We start from the raw sequence: 21,076 nt of genomic DNA, 5'->3' as shown, positions 1-21,076 counted from the left end.
GGGAACTGAGGCTTTACCCTGCAGGCACTGGGTAGCCAGGAAGTGCTTTCTGTTTCAGATCACTAGCAGCACTGTGTAGGACTGGATTTGAGGCAGGCAAGAACAAAGGTAGTTTCAAAGCTGTTGTATTAATTCGCTGTAGATGTAATGAGATCTATGAGCTTGTTACATTTTAGTCTAGATTTTCATTTTCATAACAGCTTTTAGTATATGTGCTGCCAAAGCAAGCACTCATAACAGCTTTTATAATAGTTAATACTTCAGAAGAGTTTAAAAAAAAAAAACTTTTCACTATCAAAATGTTATAACATGGCAGTTTTAATAACATTTAATTCTTTTAAAGCTAGTTTATAATATTACATAAGTAGAAACTTTTCATCACAGAAAATGTCAAATAGAGAAAAGAAGAAGAAAATGAAAAGCACCTGTATAAGTTCCATGTAAGTTAAGTTCTCTTAATTTCAGAGTTTGAAGTGTTTATACATCCATGTGCACGAGTATGTGTGTAATCCAGATAGTGTAACACAGACTAATAGCACCAAAAGTGAAAACAACAAAAAGTGACGGTGTTCGTCACTCAGTCGTGTTCGACTCTGGCCCCCATGGACTATAACCTGCCAGGCTCCTCTCTCCATGGAATTCTCCAGGCAAGACTATTGGAAAGGGTTGCTGTTCCCTTCTTCAGGGGATCGTCCCTACCCAGGGATCGAATCCAGGTGTCCTGCATTGCAGGTGATTCTTTACCTTCTGAGGCAATAGCACCAAACAATGTGTTTAATGATATGTAATGCCTTGGTTAAGTTCCCTGTACACACACATAGCTGGCGTATGACTGTTGTTAGTGGTTAAAAGCTGTCATTTTATCAAAGCCTTGTATTAAATTTAACGTTTCTATGTGTTGTTTTTTTTTTTCCCCTCTAGCTATGGGAGGTTTATGGAGACAGGCGCTGTCTGCGAACATTTATTGGTAATATTTCTTTTCTCTCTGGCTATAAATCTGTTCGGAAAGACTTTTTAAACTACAGTAACATCATCAACAGTAATTTTACTACTACTGATTTTGCTGCTGATGTGAAGGAAAGCCTTAGCAGACTTGAGTGAGTCTTGAAAGAGGGGTAAGTCTCCCATGTAAGCAAAGAACTAGGAAGAGAGAGTAACAGAAGCTGAAGCAGAAGTGATGTGAGAACTGCATAGCATGAGGAATACAGTGAGCGGGGAGAAAAGCAGTGGAGGTGGGCAGAATGTGAAAGACCTTTGGTCTGTCTTGGGGGTCTTTGGAAGCCAACAACTGAACAGCTCTTGCAGGAAAGCATCATGATCAGATTTGAAGTTTACAAAGATCACAATGGCAGTATAGAGGATATTTTGGTGGGGCAGACCTGGAGACAAAAAATGATTTACAAAGTTATTTCATTAGTCTGGATTACAGATGATGAGAGCCAGAACTAAAGCAGCAGAAAGAGAGGAAAGGAACAATGAAGAGTTAAATAAAAGCAGTGGCTCTTAGTAACTAGTTCAGTTCAGTTCAGTCACTCAGTCGTGTCCGACTCTTTGCAACCCCATGAGTTGCAGCATGCCAGGCCTGCCTGTCCATCACCAACTCCTGGAGTTCACCCAAACCCATGTCCATCGAGTCGGTGATGCCATCCAGCCATCTCATCCTCTGTCATCCCCTTCTCCTCCTGCCCCCAATCCCTCCCAGCATCAGAGTCTTTTCCAATGAGTCAACTCTTCGCATAAGGTGGCCAAAGTACTGGAGTTTCAGCTTTAGCATCATTCCTTCCAAAGAACACCCAGGACTGGTCTCCTTTAGAATGGACTGGTTGGATCTCCTTGCAGTCCAAGGGACTCTCAAGAGTCTTCTCCAACACCACAGTTCAAAGCATCAATTCTTTGGCACTCAGCTTTCTTCACAGTCCAACTCTCACATCCATACATGACTACTGGAAAAACCATAGCCTGGCAAAGTAATGTCTCTGCTTTTGAATATGCTATCTACGTTGGTCATAACTTTCCTTCCAAGGAGTAAGCGTCTTTTAATTTCATGGCTGCAGTCACCATCTGCAGTGATTTTGGAGCCCCAAAAATAAAGTCTGACACTGTTTCCACTGTTTCCCCATCTATTTGCCATGAAGTGATGGGACCAGATGCCATGATCTTCGTTTTCTGAATGTTGAGCTTTAAGCCAACTTTTTCACTCTCCTCTTTCATTTTCATCAAGAGGCTTTTTAGTTCCTCTTCACTTTCTGCCATAAGCGTGGTAGCATCCGCATAGAAGTGAGTGTAAAAAGAGTGAGGTGGAAATCCAGGTGGCTGGATGAATGGTGGTGCCATTCATCTTAGGAAGATTATAAGGTTTCAGACTCAGGGAAATTGAGCTGCTTTTGAGATATTGAGATGAAAATGTCTTGTAAGCAATTAGATAGCCAGATGTTGAGCTTTCAAGAGAGGCCAGGAATTGGCAGCAAACACAGGTAAAAAGAAAAGGTTGAGAGAACTCCTTGAAGGAAAGTAGACCAAAAAGAGGACAGCTTTGTGGCAGACTAGCCTTTTGGTAGATTGTCTTTGTCAGATTTTGCATGAAGACTGGTTACATTTCCAAATTTAACTATACCGAAATTAAACGGTATTTGAATTATATTGGCTCTGTTTTTAGATTTAAGTGGGAGTCCATTCTGTAGTGCTTTGTTACGATTTTAGGGCCTCATTGCACAAATAAATACTGTCCGAGATGCCAGGGCAGCCCAGAAGACTTTTGGGAAGGCTCTCGGCAGCATACAGGAATGTCTCCTGTGATGTAGGGGATTTGGTCCTCGTCTGTCCCCCCTGCTCTTGCTGCTTTTCACTGGAAAACTGAAAATTCCTACTTAGAAAGATGATAACAGCTCTGACCAGGACTCCTGCTGTAGGAAAGAATGCCTGCTTGCCATGACGAGAGGTCAGCAGTGGTGGTGGTGATTTAGGGCTCCTGTTGACCATTTGTGCCATGCACATTTTGTACAATTGTCTTGGTCATAGTGGGATAGTAAAAAATAGGAAAGTTTCTGCTTTCATTTAGTCACATTTTATTTACCCCTATAACTTTCAAAAGAGTTGATTGGTCCAGTAAGATTGATTTCTAAGCAAAGCACCTTGAAATAAATTTATTGTCAAATGCCATTTTAAAACTAAACGTAGTTAATATTTGTTTTTAAAAACGTTTAGTCTATGAGATGCTGAATCCACTTCTATGAAATTCAATAATATAATCCCAGAAATACACAATTATTGAACAGAGGCCACAATTTTCATGAACATCAGCTTTAGGTCACTTTGTTTTCACTTCCAGCTTGGCTAGTAATTTCAGAGTGAACCTTAAAAATGTCACCAGTCATTTCTCTTTCATTGGCAATAATTGGACTGTTACGTTTTCTTAGATTCTTGACCAGTCATCAGCTTTATGTATTACATTATTAAGAGAGTGCCATGAGAGACCTTTTAAAACAAAGTTAGATCTTTTCTCTTGATTCTTACTTAAATGTTATGCATCAGAATCACCTAAGGAGCTTTTCAAAGGGAGGGAAAACACCTACATTCTGTAGCCCACACATAACATATTCTGAGTCAGTAAATCAGGAGGTAGAGTTCCAGTGATTTTGACTCACAGCGTGGCTTGGAAGACACTATTTAATGCTGTTTGTCTTATGATGCTTATGTTTTAAATGAAGACTCTTCACCTCACTTCCATTTCTATTGTCTCTGCCTTTAGGTCACAGTAAAGCTGTTAGGGACATCTGCTTTAATACTGCAGGAACACAGTTCCTCAGCGCAGCTTATGACAGGTATCTTAAGCTCTGGGACACTGAGACAGGTAAGAGCTCACTTATACTAACACATATTTACCTTAGAAATTAGTTCTTTTAAATGGAACAATGTGAGTGGTCTTCTGTGCCAAAATGGTACCTTCTCTAACTGCTGATTCTTATATCATTGGCCATCAGCTAATACCACAAAATGTATATAAAGTTGAAACTGAGCTGTAAAAGTAGCTCTTTCAGTATGAAACTTCCTTTCCATGAAATACAGTTTATAAAGCAAATATATTGATATATAAGGAAATTTGAAATTTTCCATAGACTATGTACTTGATCTTTAGGTTATCCCCTACATAACCTACCATGCTGCATTGTACAATAATAGAAGCACAATAAATACGTGATGAACAGAATTAAATTTAATTGTCCCAATTAGTTAAAATGTAGGTCTAAACTTCCATGGGCAGATTGGTTTTATATATTCACAGATGTACTGATTACATTAGCACATTGTGGCTAGTGTGATTTTATATAATCAGAGAACCATCTTTCATCCTACTGAGTTTTAAGGATAAAGAAAATAGCTAATAGTTACTAAACACTGTTTACCAAGCATTATACTAAGCACTTATATGCAGTATCTTGTTCAGCCCTAACACTATCACTCACTATGAATTTAAATATTGTTATAGATGAGGAAACTGAGGCTTAAGAGGTAACTTTTCCAGGGTTACACAGCTAGTAATGGTCAAATTGGATTTAAACCAACATCTTTCTAATGCTAAACCCCATACTCTTAACCTCTTCGGCAATGGTCTTCAACTCTTTACTGCATGTTTTAATTACCTGGAGAGTTTTGTCTGCTCTGCAACTGATGATACAGATTTACTTTTGAAAATATTATTTTTAATCATTAAAAATTCATGAAAAGGAACAATGTAGTTTGCAGTAAAGAACAAACAGGCTGCCATTTCTCCAGTTTATTAGCAAGTGATCTCTAGATCTTAATTCCAAGGTTGTCTTTAAATGGTCAAATTTATTTTACCTACTTTAACTTGGGTCTTTGGTTTTAGGACAGTGTATATCAAGATTTACAAACCGAAAAGTACCCTATTGTGTCAAATTTAATCCTGATGAAGATAAGCAAAATCTGTTTGTGGCTGGGATGTCTGATAAGAAGATTGTGCAAGTAAGTCTTTTCATAATATTTTTATTAAGATTCCTGAGCTTTACATTGTATCAGGGACTGGTAAGGAATATTAACTTGTTTAATGTTTGCTACTTTTTAGGGTCTGCTGATGCTCTAGTCTTAGCAGAAAGCAGTAAATGTATAAAAAGATGATATTTGGGAGAATGGCATTGAAACGTATAATATCATATATGAAATGAGTCCCCACTCCAGGTTCAATGCACAATACTGGAAGCTTGGGGCTGGTGCACTGGGACGACCCAGAGGGATGGTACAGGGAGGGAGGAAGGAGGAGGGTTCATGATGGGGAACATGTGTATACCTATGGAGGATTCATGTTGATATATGGCAAAACCAATACAATATTGTAAAGTTAAAAAATTAAATTAAAAAAAAAGATGATATTGAGATTTCTTTTCCTTCTCCATTTATCATTATTATGACCTTTGCTTTCATAAGTCTGCTCTACTTCTGTCTTTGCCCTTTCCTTTATTTGATATACAGTGGGACATTCGAAGTGGAGAAATTGTGCAGGAATATGATCGGCATTTGGGAGCTGTCAACACCATTGTTTTTGTCGATGAGAATAGGAGATTTGTAAGCACATCTGATGATAAGAGCCTAAGAGTTTGGGAATGGTGAGTTTTTATCAGTAAAAATCTGATTTATATAAAGCAAACAACTTGAAATTTTGTAGCCAAAGAGAAAGCCTGATAATACACAACAATCTGAATATTTTCACAACTGTGGTCACTGGCCTGTCGATCAAATTGTTTTAACTATTCAAGTCTCCAGAATATGAAAATTAAAGTTTAAGCACACTACTTTTCATAGTCTTTAACCTATCTAAAGAATATGTATTTTGAGTCATTTTTCTAATACTAATTAAAAGCTTATATAGTGCTGTCTTACATCCTTTATTAGGTATTTTGTTCATCTTTGCAAAAAGTAGGGATGATACACATATAGACTGTATTGCTTATGCTAGGGATTGCGTATAAGATCCTATCCTTAGAAAATAAGAAACTATTTTAAAATCTCTTGATTTTCTAAACATCTGCATTTTGATTACTCAAAAACTTGCCCTAGGTCATCATCCTTATGTCCTGCTGTTCATAGCCTATAATGGTAGAATACAAATGTTTTACTTGTAGAGTATAATCAGAATATATTGGTTAATTATGCTTTCCTAGAGGGAAAAAAAAAAACAGTTTTCTAAAGTCAAGAAATAATAATGTCACTAAGTATCTATCATAGATCATGTTTTATAATCGATTTTCAAAGTAGTACATAATAATCTTTTTGTCAGAGTGAATGTTTGGTTGGAACCCAGCTTGTTTTTATAGTTACTTATAAGACATAGCCGAACGGTGGCTACAGCCTTCAAGGACTAGAAAGTGTCTTTCTACCCCCAGAAGTTGTTCTGCTGTAGGAAGTGAGATGTCTTCAACTACAGGCATCAGTTTCCTCCGGAAACTGAGTCTGTTTGGGGACCTGTGAAAAGTAAAAATTAGTCACTCAGTCGTGTCCACCTCTTTGTGATCCCATGGACTGTAGCCCATCAGGTTCCTCTGTCCTTGGGGATTCTCCAGGCAAGAATACTGGAGTGGGTTGCCATTTCCTTCTCCAGGGGATCTTCCTGATCCAGGGATCAAACCTGGGTCTCCTGCATTGCAGACAGATTCTTCACCATCTGAGCCACCAGAGAAGTACCTGAGCACATCTGTAAACACATCAGGACAGTTTGGGTAATTGAAGACTTAATGTAATTTAACTTCAGTTTCTCCCACACTCCCTCCACGTTACCTCCAATTAATGGAGAGTTGACTACTATATACATAGTCTTAGCATTATTCTTAAAGTCTTAGCATTATTCTTAAGGTCCATGATTTGAGACTATCTTTTAACTAAGATCTCTCCTACTTCAGAAATGATGTTACATGCTGAGGACCCGATTAAGACATCATTTCATATGGGCCACCTTAGACCATTTGTACAACAAAGTAGTTAGTTTAGCATACATATAACTGTTTTGTTTTTATGTACTCTTAACAGTTTGATTATATTTAAACTTTCAGGTGACTTTCAGGTGTTTGTATCTTTGGATGGTATTTTCAGCTCCATTTGAAAATGTGAAGTAGTATAAAAGAAATTGTTAACTGTTTAAATGATACACACCAGTTACAGGGCTTTTAGAACACTTGTGAGTGTTTCCTAAATTAGAGCATTGGTGAGCAAAATATTTTGATTAAATTAAATGTTAACAGACTTTTTTCCCTTCTCAGATATTAAGAAATACTACTAAGAGTCAAAATACTGATTCATTATGAATGATGACATCCTATAGATTTCAGTTCAATTCTCACTTGCTGTTAGAGCCTTCCTAACCAATCCTCACATGAGATTAGGTGCCTCTTCGCTATCATCCCACACAAACAACCCTTTGCTTCCCACAGCTTTTTATTAATAGTGCTTGCTTATTTATTCCTCTTGCTTATTTATTCCTCTTTTTTTTAATGGGGCGTAGGGTATATATGTATTTTTTAAGTATAGTTTATTTACAGTGTTGTATCCTGACAAGTTCTTAACCATGAGAGAAAGAACTGCCTCAACTCGCCATCTGCCTCCAACACCAGCACAGTGCCTGGCACAGACTAGATATATAAGAAAATCATTATTGTCATAATTATTAATGATGTTATATTTATTGAGCTCTTTCTGTGTCCCAGGCACACTAAGCATTTTGCCTGAACTATTTCATTTAATGGGCAAGTAATCTTATGAGACAGGTATATTTGCTTTTCCTGTTTTTTAGATAAGAAAACTGAGATATATTATTAAGTAATCTGCCCAAGTTCCCAAGAAACTTGAAAGAGCCAGAATTTAAAACTCAGATCAATCTAGTTCTAGAGATTTTCTCTTCTGTTTTTCTCCCCAGTTTTATTGAGGTATAAGTAAAATTATAATGTATTTAAAGTGTACAACATAATGATTCGATATACAGTGTGAAAGAATTAATTAACTCTTTCACACTGAGTTAATTAACATATCCATCACCTCACATATTTACTTTTTGTTTGGTGAGAACACTTAGTTTGTACTCTCCTAGCAAATTTCAGTTATGCAGTACAGTATTATCAACAATAGCCACCATGGTATACACTAGAACATCAGACCTTATTCATCTTACAGCTAAGAGTTTGCACCCTTTTGCTAGCTTTGCCTAATTCCCTACTCACCCCTCCACCCATCCCCTGGCAGCCACCATCTACTCTCTATTTCTGTGAGTTTGATTTTATTTTTTTTAAAGATTGCACAAATAAGTGATACCATGTAGTATTTGTCTGTCTCTGTCTGACTTATTTCACTTAGCATAATATCCATCCTCCTGGTTTATCCAAAGGAAAGTTGGTTTTCTTAAACAATATCATACAAACTAAGCCTGTTACACGGTTTTAAAGGAGAACAGGAGATGTAATTAGATATTGAGCATCCTGTGGTATCCTATATCATGAGCTGTCATAGGCATGTTTTCTCCCAAAGGCATTTATTTTTGTTAAAAGAAAATTTCAGAGGTTGGCACTACTCTTTTATCTTTAAAAATGTCATACATTTTTGTTAGGTTTTTTTTTTTTTTGATGATTTCATTTCCAAGCTGAAGATTATTTGTAACATGCTGTGCTGTACTTGGTCACTCAGTCGTGTCCTACTCTTTGCAACCCCATAGACTGGAAGCCGCCAGGCTCCTTTGACCATGGGGATTCTCCAGGCGAGAATACTGGAGTGGGTTACCATGCCCTCCTTGAGGGCATCTTCCCAACCCAGGGATTGAACCCAGGTCTCCCACATTGCAGGCGGATTCTTTACCAGCAGAGCTACCAGGGAAGCCCTGTTTGTGGCATATTCAGTTCAGTTCAGTTTAGTCGCTCAGTCGTGTCTGACTCTTTGCGACCCCATGAATCGCAGCACGCCAGGCCTCCCTGTCCATCACCAACTCCTGGAGTTCACTCAGACTCATGTCTGTCGAGTCAGTGATGCCATCCAGCCATCTCATCCTCTGTCATCCCCTTCTCCTCCTGCCCCCAATCCCTCCCAGCATGAGTCTTTTCCAATGAGTCAACTCTTCACATGAGGTGGCCAAAGTACTGGAGTTTCAGCTTTAGCATCATTCCTTCCAAAGAACACCCAGGACTGATCTCCTTTAGAATGGACTAGTTGGATCTCCTTGCAGTCCAAGGAACTCTCAGGAGTCTTCTCCAACACCACAGTTCAAAAGCATCAATTCTTCGGTGCTCAGCTTTCTTCACAGTCCAACAAGCTTATTATACTGATTTATAATTTCTAATTAGAATACAGTATTATTAAATAGAACTACACCTAGCATTTTTACTAGTAATTATGAAGTTCATAGGTGTTCAGATTGTTTATATAGAGAATCTCTTGTTGTAGAGCTCATTGTATCAGGAGTCCTTGAAATAAAGGATCTGTTTAAATTTTTTTGTTTACTTTTAGTAAAACATGGATTGATAATGAACCTGAAGTATTGTTAATTTAATTTACAAAATGCTCTTATTTTTTAAAACCATGTTATAAAATTATCAGCTACTAATAATAAATATGAGAAGGGAAAAGCAGTTGAACCTTTTTAAGATTAAGCTCGTCTCAATATATTTGGATCATTGTGAAGTCACTTCTCACTGTTATTTAGAGATATAAAGGGTTTGAGATTTGATAAATCTTACTGTTCCTCAGGTTATACCAGAAAATATTTTCCTCCAACAAAGACTGTGACAGAAGTTTTTTCTAGTTGTTTACTTCTTCTGGGGTGATAGATGGATACAGAAGATCCTTACTTAAAAGGCATATTATTATTATTGTCTTTGTTGTTTTCTAATTAATCAGTCTTTGAACTTGAACCATAGTTTGAAATTGAAATTGGTGCTTTATATTCCGTATTATTCATCAGATTACATTCCCCACACATTATTAAAAAAAACATTTCTGATGTCTCATGAAAAGCAGCAAGATCAAAATCCTTCAGAACTACTGAATTTTTTTTTTTTTTAATCATGGAGAGTATTAAAAATGAAAAGACACTTAGAACTTTGGATGGTTTTAGATTTAGGTTTTGAATTTGACTAGTTTTGAATTTTTGTTGTTTTCATTTTATTCTTTTTTATTTTGTAATCTTTTATTCTCATAAAAAATGTTTAATGTTTTTTCTCCTACACTGTACACATTTGGAATACTTTACATGTAAGCTGAAAATAGAAGATGTCCAGGTGCTTAATCTGCCAGAAATTATGAGATTTCTGGATGGGCTTGGCCTGCTTGCAGATCCCTGTGCGGCTTTGCCTACCATCTACTTGCACTGCTGAAGGCTCTTTAGCATTTGAACCTGCTTGCAGAGTGCCGAGTTATGGTTGATTGGCGGGTAAAAGAATACTTCCGTGCAGGCTTGCCTCAGACGTCTTGCTTCTGTCTACCATGGTACATTTTTAGATGAGTTCATTATTAGAGAACTTATAATAACAGATTATTTTTTAACATAAAGGGAAAAGTTAAAATCAAATAGCAGTAGAAAACTAAATCACTGACACTTGTAATTATCATGGAAAGTCATTTGTATAAGTAAAAGCTTTATAATAATAGAATGTCGTTTCGTGGTTTTCCTTCCTCCAGGAAGTTTCGTGAAAGTTTAAATATATAATTTTAAGAGCATCTCTTTGTTTCAGAGATTATTCTTCTAAAAGTACTTTTAAAAGTTACTATTCTGATATGCTATTTTTAATTTTTAGGGATATCCCTGTGGATTTCAAGTATATAGCAGAACCCAGTATGCACTCAATGCCTGCAGTGACTTTGTCTCCAAATGGTGAGTTAGTAGTTACAGTGTTTTTAAATGAGCTTCTAAGACACTGTGTGATTTTTGTTTTCAAAAGAGCCTTGGCCATTCCCTCCTGGGGGAGGTCTGTCACAGTGCCATACTTGTATATTAGAAATAATCACTGATTTTCATGTATGAGTCACCTCACCCATTCTCTTGTTTTTTTTTTAAAAAAGGTAAAAATAAAAGAAACAATGATTTGCAACATTGCCCAAGCATCTAAGGATTTCCATCTGAGAATCAGGGTTTTGGGTTTGTTTTTTTTTAATAATTCTTCCAACAGAATCATGTTCAGCAACTCATTTAGTGATTTACTGTGAGCTCTTTTTCTTTTGGGGAATAGGTAATTTTGTTCTGGTTCCTTATATGAGAACACCTTAGCAATTCACCATAAAAGATTTTCTCAGACAAAAATTTAAAAGATAAGTCTGCTTAATACTGTTTTCTATTCAGTAACTCATGGCCTTTTAAGTACGAGTACTCCAGATATACTGATATAATTTTACATGAGGATATTAAAGTGGAGGACCTGATGTTTGGGCAGCATGGTCATCAAAGCCACTGTTAGCTCATGTAGCTGCTGTGAGAATAGAGCAAGGAAGAGGGAGCAAGAGTTTGCTCTTCCAGTCGAAGCATCTACCATAGGCAAATCGGTGGACAATTGTCAAGTGTCCTGTGATTTTTATGAGAAGAGCAACCTCACAGGGTGCTGTTCTGATAATCACCATATTGTATACAGTCACATTTGTGCACCTACATTTCATACAGTGTATTTTTAAACCATCTGTCACCAATACTGTGCCCATCTTGAACAAGGCCACTTACTTAGTCTGACTATGAACATTGTTAGGGTCATCCTTTATAATGTCTATAACATATAGGATACAAAGATACTTCAGTTTAGACTCTAGTGGTTTTGGTGAATCCTAGGTAGATGAAAGCAATGTGGCCTAAATCAAAAAAAATGGGCAGAAGACCTAAATTGACATTTTTCCAAACAAGACATACAGATGACCAATAGGCACATTAGAAGATGCTCTTCATCACTAACTATTTGAGCAGTGCAAATCAAAAACTACAGTGGGGTACTACCTCACACCAATCAGAATGGATGTCATTAAAAAGTCTATAAATAATGCTAGAGAGGGTATGGAGGGAAAGGTGACTCTTACACTATTAGTGGGAATGTAAATTGGTACAGCCACTATAGAAAACAGTATGAAGTTGCCTCAAAAAACTAAAAATAGAGTTGCCACATGATTCAGCAGTCCCACTCCTGGTCATATACCCAGACAAAACTGTATTTTGAAAAGATTCATGCACCCTTGTGTTCATGGCTGCACAATTCCCAAAGCATGGAAACAGCCTTAATGTCCATTGACAGATGAATGGATAAAGATGTGGTACATATATACAATGGAATACTACTCAGCCATAAAAAGGAATGAAATAATGCTATTGCACAGAATGGATGGACCTGCAGATTATCATGGGCTTCCTTGGTGGCTCAGTGCAAGTTCAGACTTTGTCAGAAAGAACCCCTGGAGAAGGAAGTGGCAACCCACTCCAGTATTTCTTGCCTGGGAAATCCCATGGACAGAGTAGCCTAGTGGGCTACAGTTCATGGGGTCTCAAAAAGAGCTGAACATGACTTAGTGACTAAATAACAACAGAGATTATCATACTAAGTGGAGTAGGTCAGAAAGAGAGAAACTAACACTATATGATATCACACATATGTGAAATCTAAAATAGAACACAAATGAATATATATATATAAAACAAAAACATATTTTCAGGTATAGGGAACATACTTGTGGTTGCCAAGGGACATGGGGGGAGGGTGTTGGAGTCTGGTATTAGCAGATACAAACTATTATATAATAGAATGGATAAACAATAAGGTCCTCCATATAGCACAGGGAACTATATTCAATATCTTTGATAAACCATAATGGAAAAGAATATATGTTTATCAGTCACTTTGCTATATAGCAGAAATTAAATGCTACATTGTAAATCAACTATTACTTCAATAAAACTTTTTAAAAAAGCATTGTGTTACTACAGTATTACTAAAATTGTTTTATTAAATTTTTTTTTTACTAAAGTTACTAAAGATTTTTTTTATCATATCTTTGTACAGTTTTATTTAATAATCCTAGGTTTTCTCACCTGGAGTTCATCTTTCCTCTTTCTGTAGTTAACACAAATAGTCTTTCTCTCTCCATGGTTCTATTATTTATATTTATTACAAATTCATTTCATTTCTTAAAATTTAATTTTGTTTTATTAATGCTAAACTCAGGAAGTTTTTGTATATCCTTATTTAAACAGAAGAAAGCTTTTATAGGAAAAATGCTAAATGATACAAGATTTTATGAGCAAAATCCCTTACTCTATTAAATACAAATATTTCTCACTTTCAACAAATCTGTAACACTTCACAGGCAGTATGGTAAATTTATTTTCCTATTATTATATAGTGGTTGGAAACAAAATAATATTAATGACTGAACCTACTTAAATAAAAGTCTTTTTAAATTTTTCAGTCTTCCTCTAAAATGTCTCATTTATTGAATTTACAGGGAAATGGCTAGCGTGCCAATCAATGGACAACCAAATCTTAATTTTTGGAGCACAGAACAGATTTAGATTGAATAAGAAGAAAATTTTTAAGGGCCATATGGTAGCAGGCTATGCTTGTCAAGTAGACTTTTCACCAGACATGAGGTAAGTTTAAACTTTCTCATTTATTCCCGTATTCATATATGATGATATAAACTACTACTATACAAATAGCAACACTGTACAAATCACTTTTATATATGTAATTGTATGAGAATTGTTCAGATTGTCTAAATGCCAGATAAAAGACAAGAACAAATTAAGATAGTTATATTTGGCGCTTTTTTTTTTTAAGTTCTTCAGTATATCTCTCTACATTGTTAGTTCTGTGCCCTTTAAGCACATAATGAGTCCCTGTCCATATAGGCAATATCTTTCTTTCTTTCTCCTTTTCTAAGCAAGGCTGAGAGGACTATAATCACTATATTGCTATGATTCAATGAGCCCCAGAGGAATTAATCCTGTATTGTGGGGTTGAAGTTAACAACTTCACTACAGCTTTTCTGTGCTAAAACCTCAAATCCAGCTTCTGAATGTTTCTCAGTCACACTAGATTTTTGAAGCCTAGAGCCTTTCTAAGAGTGAAACTCTGTATTCATTCCACTGTTGTTAGCTAAAATATATGGGTGTCACTAATTCATAAATTCCCGTAACCTTGTATGTTTAGCCTGGTAATTGGCACTTAGACTCCTACCTTTGAATGAGTATTGGACATATTCAGAAGCTTTTGGAGCCAAAAATAATTACAAAGATGATAGTTGAATGAGCCTACATGTGTTTGCATGGTCTACATGTGTGTGCTTGGTCTACATGTGTGTGCGTGGTCTACATGTGTGTGCACGGTCTACATGTGTGTGAAATTGACCCCCTGTTTCTGACTGTCTTAGAGAGTGATTGTGATCCTGCATTCACTGTGGCCCATGGGTCTCCCACTTTTCCAAGTTGAAAGTAATTTTTCTGTCTTAGACTGGTCACTCAATGGGGAGGTTTTTTGATAGAAGATTAAATTATAGGATGCTTTATACACTACCTTATTATTCAAATATTATACAGTCACATTGATTTTTTTTATGTTAAAGTAAGAAATATAAACTCTTTCTCTGTTCCTCATCTTGTTTACCATTTTAAGGTGCTTAAATTATTTGAATTTATTTTTCTTCTCATTACAGCTATGTGATTTCAGGAGATGGAAATGGAAAGTTAAACATCTGGGACTGGAAGACCACAAAACTCTACAGTAGATTTAAAGCTCACGATAAAGTGTGTATAGGTGCAGTGTGGCATCCTCATGAAACATCTAAAGTCATAACTTGTGGTTGGGATGGTCTCATTAAATTGTGGGATTAATGGGATTAATCCTTAAACTATCTAGGATCATTTTTGATCCAATATCATATTTAACTATATTTAATTATTAAAGGTGTTGGATGACAACTTGATTTACAGGTTATGATTTTCTTACATGGTCTTGTGAAGTTGAACCATTGTTTTAAAAAAAAACTTTGTAAATTTGTCTCATATAATTTCATTAGCAACTTCATTTTGTTCTTTATAGATGTTATTTATACAGAGAATGACCATTGACTTTACATTTGACAGGTGGTTATTGCTGGCAGGCGGTTTGGGTTTACCCCCATGATGTACTAAAAGGATCTTTTAGGAGCTGAGAAGGAATCCCTAATGGATTACCTCTTCAACAGAAAGGAAAGAACAGGGATGATATGATTTAATGTGAATCTGAAAAGAAGGATAGAAACCACCCACAATTACTGTTCCCATTATTTCCCATGGGTCAGTTCTAATCTTTTGGATTCAGGAGTTCCATTATTTTTTTATTACTTATGTTGTGTCTGCTTAGTTGTAAGCCAGCAATCTTCTCTGACTGCAGCATTTCTCTAATTGTTAAACAGTGTAAAATAAAAATCAGTCCAGAGTTCTTTCCTTGGCTTTCTTCTTGATCGGTATAGATAGGACTATATATAATCAGAGAATCACATTATTTTTGAAAATGGAACTCAAGAGAATGAATCAAGACTTTGAATTGTATTTGTATTTACTGTCCAGTAAGGACCTGGCTACACTTTCAGAAATCAGGGTCTCCTAGGTCACTGTTCACAGAAGTTACTATTGAAATACTCCTCATAGGAGATTGGGTGTGAGAACATAGTTCAAAATGTCAGCCTGTAATTTCTTTGAAGCTATATGTTTTATCTTGAAAACTAATCTGATTTTGCTTATGAATATATTCAATAGAACTTTTTAAGATTAGAAAAATGTTAAACTTCTTTCCAAATCTTTGGGTAAAATTGACACTCTGGGAAGATGGGTTCCTAATTTGAGAAGCAAGGACTGTGATTGGTTTAAAAAAGATTTTTTTTTAACTTCAGATTGTGAAATCAAGATAGCTTCTTAAATATAGTAGCTAATAGCACTTTAGTTTGACAAGCCATTTCTCCTTTCTTTTTTCTTTTTTACAAATCTATATCAGATATTTGAATGTAGTGTGAAATATTTCAGTGCCACGTGATAAAAGATTGGCTCATAGCTGCTCAGACTGCTGACTTGGAGACCAGAATCTTGTTGAGTGTTGATATCCTAGGACTCATTAGCCCTGAGTCCTGTGCTATCAAGAGCAATTTATACTCCGTGCCCTTCGAACTTCCATTTTTAAACATTAAAATTTAAAAAGACCTGGTATAGATGACCAGGTGGCATAGCCACATATAAATTTCAAATAAAATTTAAAAAGAGAATAAAAGCTGTAGAGATGTATTTTGGACACAGCACTCAAATAATACACTGCCTTGCTGCTGCCATTTCTACTTCTTGATCTGCTGGGAAGGGTGGCTGCCATTTCCTGAAGAGGAAAAAAATTCAATCAGGAGCTTTTCTGTAGTCCCAACCACTGGTTTTAACAAATGTGAATTACTGAAATGTGATGGGACAAAGAATTAATCATACATTTGAACTGTCTTGTTCAGGACCAGTATTATGTATTTTACAAATCATAACTTCTAAATCTGGGTTTATTTTATTGTGTTTTTAACTGTTTCTAAACTAAGGAACTGTATATAAAAGTTGTCTCTTTTTTTAAAAAGATGGTATTTTTAAATAAAGCATTTTTGTAGAAAGTGTTATCAACATTTTTGTTCTTAGTCTCCTTTTGAGTCTCAACTCTGAGACACCAGATTAAACCATTTGCAGATTTTAAATGGGTCATTTTTCTGGGCTTTCCTGATAGCTCAGTTGGTAAAGAATCTGCCTGCAATGCAGGAGACCTTGGTTTAATTCCTGGGTCGGGAAGATCTGCTGGAGAAAGAAGGCTACCCACTCTAGTATTCTTGGGCTTCCCTGGTGGCTCAGCTGGTAAGAATTCGCCTGCGATGCGGGAGACCTGGGTTTGATCCCTGGGTTGCAAAGATCCCCTGGAGAAGGGAAAGGCTACCCACTCCAGTATTCTGGCCTAGAGAATTCCATGGGCTCCTTGGGGTCACAAAGAATTGGACACGACCGAGCGACTTTCACTTTCACTTTGATTTTTCTGGGGAGAAATGATGCTTTAAAGGTGAGTATAGTATATTAATGGGCTTATCCTAAATAAATGACAAAAATACAGGACAATGCCCTCAGAGCACACAGAGTAAGTTTTAACACAGTCCATATTTATTCAGTTGGTGCCACTGAGTCTTGATTGCACCTATTTTAGAGTACACAAATGTGTGGGGTTCTTTTCCAGCATTAAAAATTTCAAGATCATATTGTGACTGAAAATAAGTGATTACCATCTGGCTCGTTTTCCTCACTGCAACCCTTTTGTCACACCCAGGACAGATTTCCTTCCTAAAAGTTAAGGATAGTAATGATGCTTTGGTAGAAAATTTAATGAATATTTACATAGTGAAGCACAAGCTGGGAATATTTTGTCCTTAATAAGGAGCCAGTTTTAAGATAAGGAACATGGAGTAGTATCAAACAGGCATTTCTCTAAGGATGAAAGTATAGAGTGATTTTTGAGGATGCTCTGTGAGGCTGGTTGATGTTCTTAGCTATTAATTACCTGGAAGAAAACATGGACAGTGAAATAACAAACCCTATGGTAGCTGTAAGAATTGCAACACCAGCAACAATTATAGAGACTCTACTTGAAAAATACTGTTTCTCATAATGCGGACTAAGAACTACCTGGAGATGGTGCCCCTTACTGAGATACAGAATTCAGAAGAAAGTAGTGGATGATTAGGGAACCATAATGAATTCAGGTATGGAGAGGGAAGTGTGAAGTGCCATCCAGGTCAAAATATCCATCAGCAGTATTAACTTTGGGTCTCAAAGAGACCTAGGGAAACCTGATGCTATTTTTCATCAACAATGCATGTTTTTCTCATTTTTGTCATCTTTGAAATAGAACTATATTTTAAAATCAGTGATGTGTCATAATTTAATTGGCAGCATTCTTTCTTAATGGATCATAAAATTACTGATGAAATACAGTATAAACAAGGCAAATACTAAGGGGACCTAAGAAGAAGAGAGGAGCCAATGGAAAGAAGATTCCATCATAGCACTTGGCTCAAAATTCATGTTATCAAATATTTACTTGATCATTGGGTAAATGAATGACCTAGCAAAAGATTGCTCTGAGACAGCACCCCCTAGAACCAGTTTTTTATCTAAATTTTTCAGCTAATGGATTTCCAAACCATGTGATTGTAAATTCAATTTCTTAGACTGAAGGTTTCAAATTCTTAGAACAAACTTTGATTTTCTACAGAGCTACAGGAAGGGTAGACTTCCTTGTGCTTGCAAGAAGGGGATAGAGGTCCTTTATTAGAACCCTCTTCCATTGAGATTGTCACCCTCCAAAGGGCCCACTGCTACAGGTTATCAGCTCCAATCCTGTCGCGCCAAACAACAAGCCTTATCTCTAATGCTCTAGGCCCCTGGCCCCTTAACTGTTATACTGAACTCTTAAGACCACTGCAGTGTAGGTTCCTGCTGCCTCTCAGGTTCTAGGGTCCCTCTGAACCTTTTGTGTCTGAAGATTTTTCTTTCTTGGGCATTCATATATATACAGAAACGTGTGTGTGTGTGTGTGTGCGCGCATGTGTCTATACACATGCATACATATATATTCACACATATACATAAACAGAAAGATCACCATGAAAATACATCCTTAATCTAGTATCTTTGAATATTGCCACTTTTTTGTTAGAACATTCTAAAAACAAGTATAAACAAGTGCAGTCTGAAACATTCTGGTTTTTAGAATCTTGGGAGCTTAAGTGTGTTGCCTAAAAAGGTACTTTACCTAAGGGTACTTCACTTGTTGACTGGAGAGCCATCATAACGAATTCATCTTTAATCTAGGCCTTTTCTTGTGAATAAACATATCATTTGGTTTCTCTTGAATTTATCCTAAGACTTCCCTTTTATAGCACACAAATCAAGAAATTACCTAACCACCCTCTAAGCCTTCTCTAATCACAAAAATCTTAGAAGAATGAGATTCTTAAACTAGAAGAAACCTTAGAAATCAAATATTCCAACCTAAGATAAGAAAATAGGCCAATAAGGGTGATGAATTGCTTGGTATCACACAGCTAGTTAGCAGCAGTGTCAGAATCTTTCTCCCTTCATCCCACTATCCTGTCTCCTCTACATACTTCCACTTAATTGTGTATTTTAAAATTGTCATATTTGTGTCGTGATTTTTGTGGCTTCCAGCTTGCTTTCTCTGAGGTAGTTAATAGACTGTGTTTATTTCCTCCTTTGGTAAAACAGAACCTGTAACTAAAAGGCATTCTAACAGCCTGTTCCACTAGAGTTAGACCAAATGGTTAACTGTGGTGGGAAGGACTTTTCTGACTTCAGTCAAATAGCCTGGACAACATAATATGCTCTCTCTCCTTTTTACTCTTTGAAAAACTATCTTAATATTTTTTGTCCTAAAAAACCACTGTGGTTTTCATCACTTTTATAGGAATGCCTGCCCCTGCCCTTGACAGAAGTAGCCTTACATCATCATACTTTTCTTTCTCTCATAAACTGAAAAATATTCTCCATGGTACTGTGAGTTGTGATCTAACACAGTGACTCTAAAAAGTTGTTCTCTGTTTAAAAAAAAAAGAATGAGGAATGAGAAAAGAAGACTGAGGTTTAGTATCCTAGGATAACTTCTAACAATACTTGAGCCTTTAATTATTATCGTACTTATTTGATTCAATTATTACATAGCTCTCAAGTCCCCAAGGTCAAGAAAGATCTTCAGGTTAGCATCTTTAATCAGGAATGAGGACTACTGCAAGTAGTGTAATAAACAACCATGTCAAGAAAAGGACTTGTGCTTTAAATTAACCAAAAAGAGAGAGACTGATTCATCTAAATTCCAAAGATATTTTTAATATCAGAAAAAAAGTCAATGACAATGATGAAATAATCTCACTGAAAAAAATCCTATGTGAAATAGCTTTCTTTATATTCATATTCAACAATATTTATGGAGCACATTTGACCCAGCAGGTCCCATGGTAGGCCCTGGGGATACAGACATGACTCCCACCCTCATGGAGGGAAAGTCATCACATAAGCAGACTCATGAAAGTAAACGGAGTGTGAAGCTGGGGAGCACAGAAGACACTGTGGTGATGGTAGTGATTTAGTCGCTCAGTCGTGTCCAGCTCTTGAGACCCAGTGGATTGTAACTCGCCAAGCTCCTCTGTCCATGGGATTTCCCAGGCAAGAACACTGGTGTGCGTTGCCATTTCCTTCTCCAGATCTTCCTGACCCAGGGTTTGAAACCACGTCTCCTGCGTTGCAGGCTGTAGGCGGCTTCTTTACTGCTGAGCCATCAGGGAAGCCCAGAAGACATTGTAGGGAAACATAACTGGGGGCCTTCAATAAGGGGGGGTCCCTGAGGAAACAATGTTTGATTTGACATCAATCCTTGAAAAATAATATTTTCTTGTACAGATAGCTTATTTTTATTGATACAAAATTGTGGTTTCTCACTAATGTTATAGAACTCAGACTTTTGGATATTATATGATATATACCCACCTAGGAGAAGGCAATGGCACCCCACTCCAGTACTCTTGCCTGAAAAATCCCATGGACAGAGGAGCCCGGTAGGCTGCATGCATTCCGTGGAGTTGCGAAGAGTCAGACACGACTGAGCCACTTCACTTTCTTTTCACTTTCATGCATTGGAGAAGGAAATGGCAACCCACTCCAGTGTTCTTGCCTGGAGAATCCCAGGGATGGGGGAGCCTGGTGGGCTGCCGTCTATGGGGTCGCACAGAGTCAGACATGACTGAAGCGACTTAGCAGCAGCAGCAGCATATACATACTAAGCCTCTCTATTAAAATAGTCTAGAATTTAAACTTAGCAGGAAAAAAAATCCCTTACTATTTCAGACAATCTTATTTCACAAAAGCTATCACTAAGAAAAACTTAAAATATTTTATGAGAATATGAAGCTGCTAGTTTAACACAGCGTTAGTTTTAACAGGTATTTGTTGAGCACTGGTATTTCCCTGTATTGTGCTTAACATAAAATGTGACAATATTTAGCTTGC

The 21,076-nt window shown here is 36.7% G+C and overlaps 2 protein-coding genes across 3 annotated transcripts in view; one reads left to right on the top strand and one right to left on the bottom strand.

The window, feature by feature from the left end:
* The window catches only part of CDC40 (cell division cycle 40), a 48,161-nt gene extending 31,522 nt beyond the window's left edge, over positions 1-16,639 (top strand). The window contains exons 10-16 of the mRNA XM_061427585.1: positions 922-967; positions 3,749-3,850; positions 4,868-4,983; positions 5,488-5,621; positions 10,782-10,858; positions 13,459-13,603; positions 14,668-16,639. Of these exons, the coding sequence (XP_061283569.1) occupies positions 922-967; positions 3,749-3,850; positions 4,868-4,983; positions 5,488-5,621; positions 10,782-10,858; positions 13,459-13,603; positions 14,668-14,845 (798 nt within the window). The 3' untranslated portion in view covers positions 14,846-16,639. The remainder of the gene's footprint in view (positions 1-921; positions 968-3,748; positions 3,851-4,867; positions 4,984-5,487; positions 5,622-10,781; positions 10,859-13,458; positions 13,604-14,667) is intronic.
* METTL24 (methyltransferase like 24) overlaps positions 1-21,076 on the bottom strand; it is a 153,753-nt gene that overhangs the window by 4,648 nt on the left and 128,029 nt on the right. The window contains exon 6 of one of the 2 annotated variants that reach the window (XM_061427606.1): positions 19,881-20,411. The exons of the other annotated variant lie outside the window; for it this stretch is intronic. Coding sequence (XP_061283590.1) covers positions 20,349-20,411 — 63 coding nt within the window. The 3' untranslated portion in view covers positions 19,881-20,348. Of the gene's footprint in view, positions 1-19,880; positions 20,412-21,076 lie in introns of those variants that run through there. 2 annotated transcript variants of the gene reach the window in all.

This window comes from Bos javanicus, chromosome 9 (genome assembly GCF_032452875.1).
Source record: "Bos javanicus breed banteng chromosome 9, ARS-OSU_banteng_1.0, whole genome shotgun sequence".
Classification (NCBI taxonomy): domain Eukaryota; kingdom Metazoa; phylum Chordata; class Mammalia; order Artiodactyla; family Bovidae; genus Bos; species Bos javanicus.
This window is presented reverse-complemented; position numbering and strand designations above follow the sequence as displayed.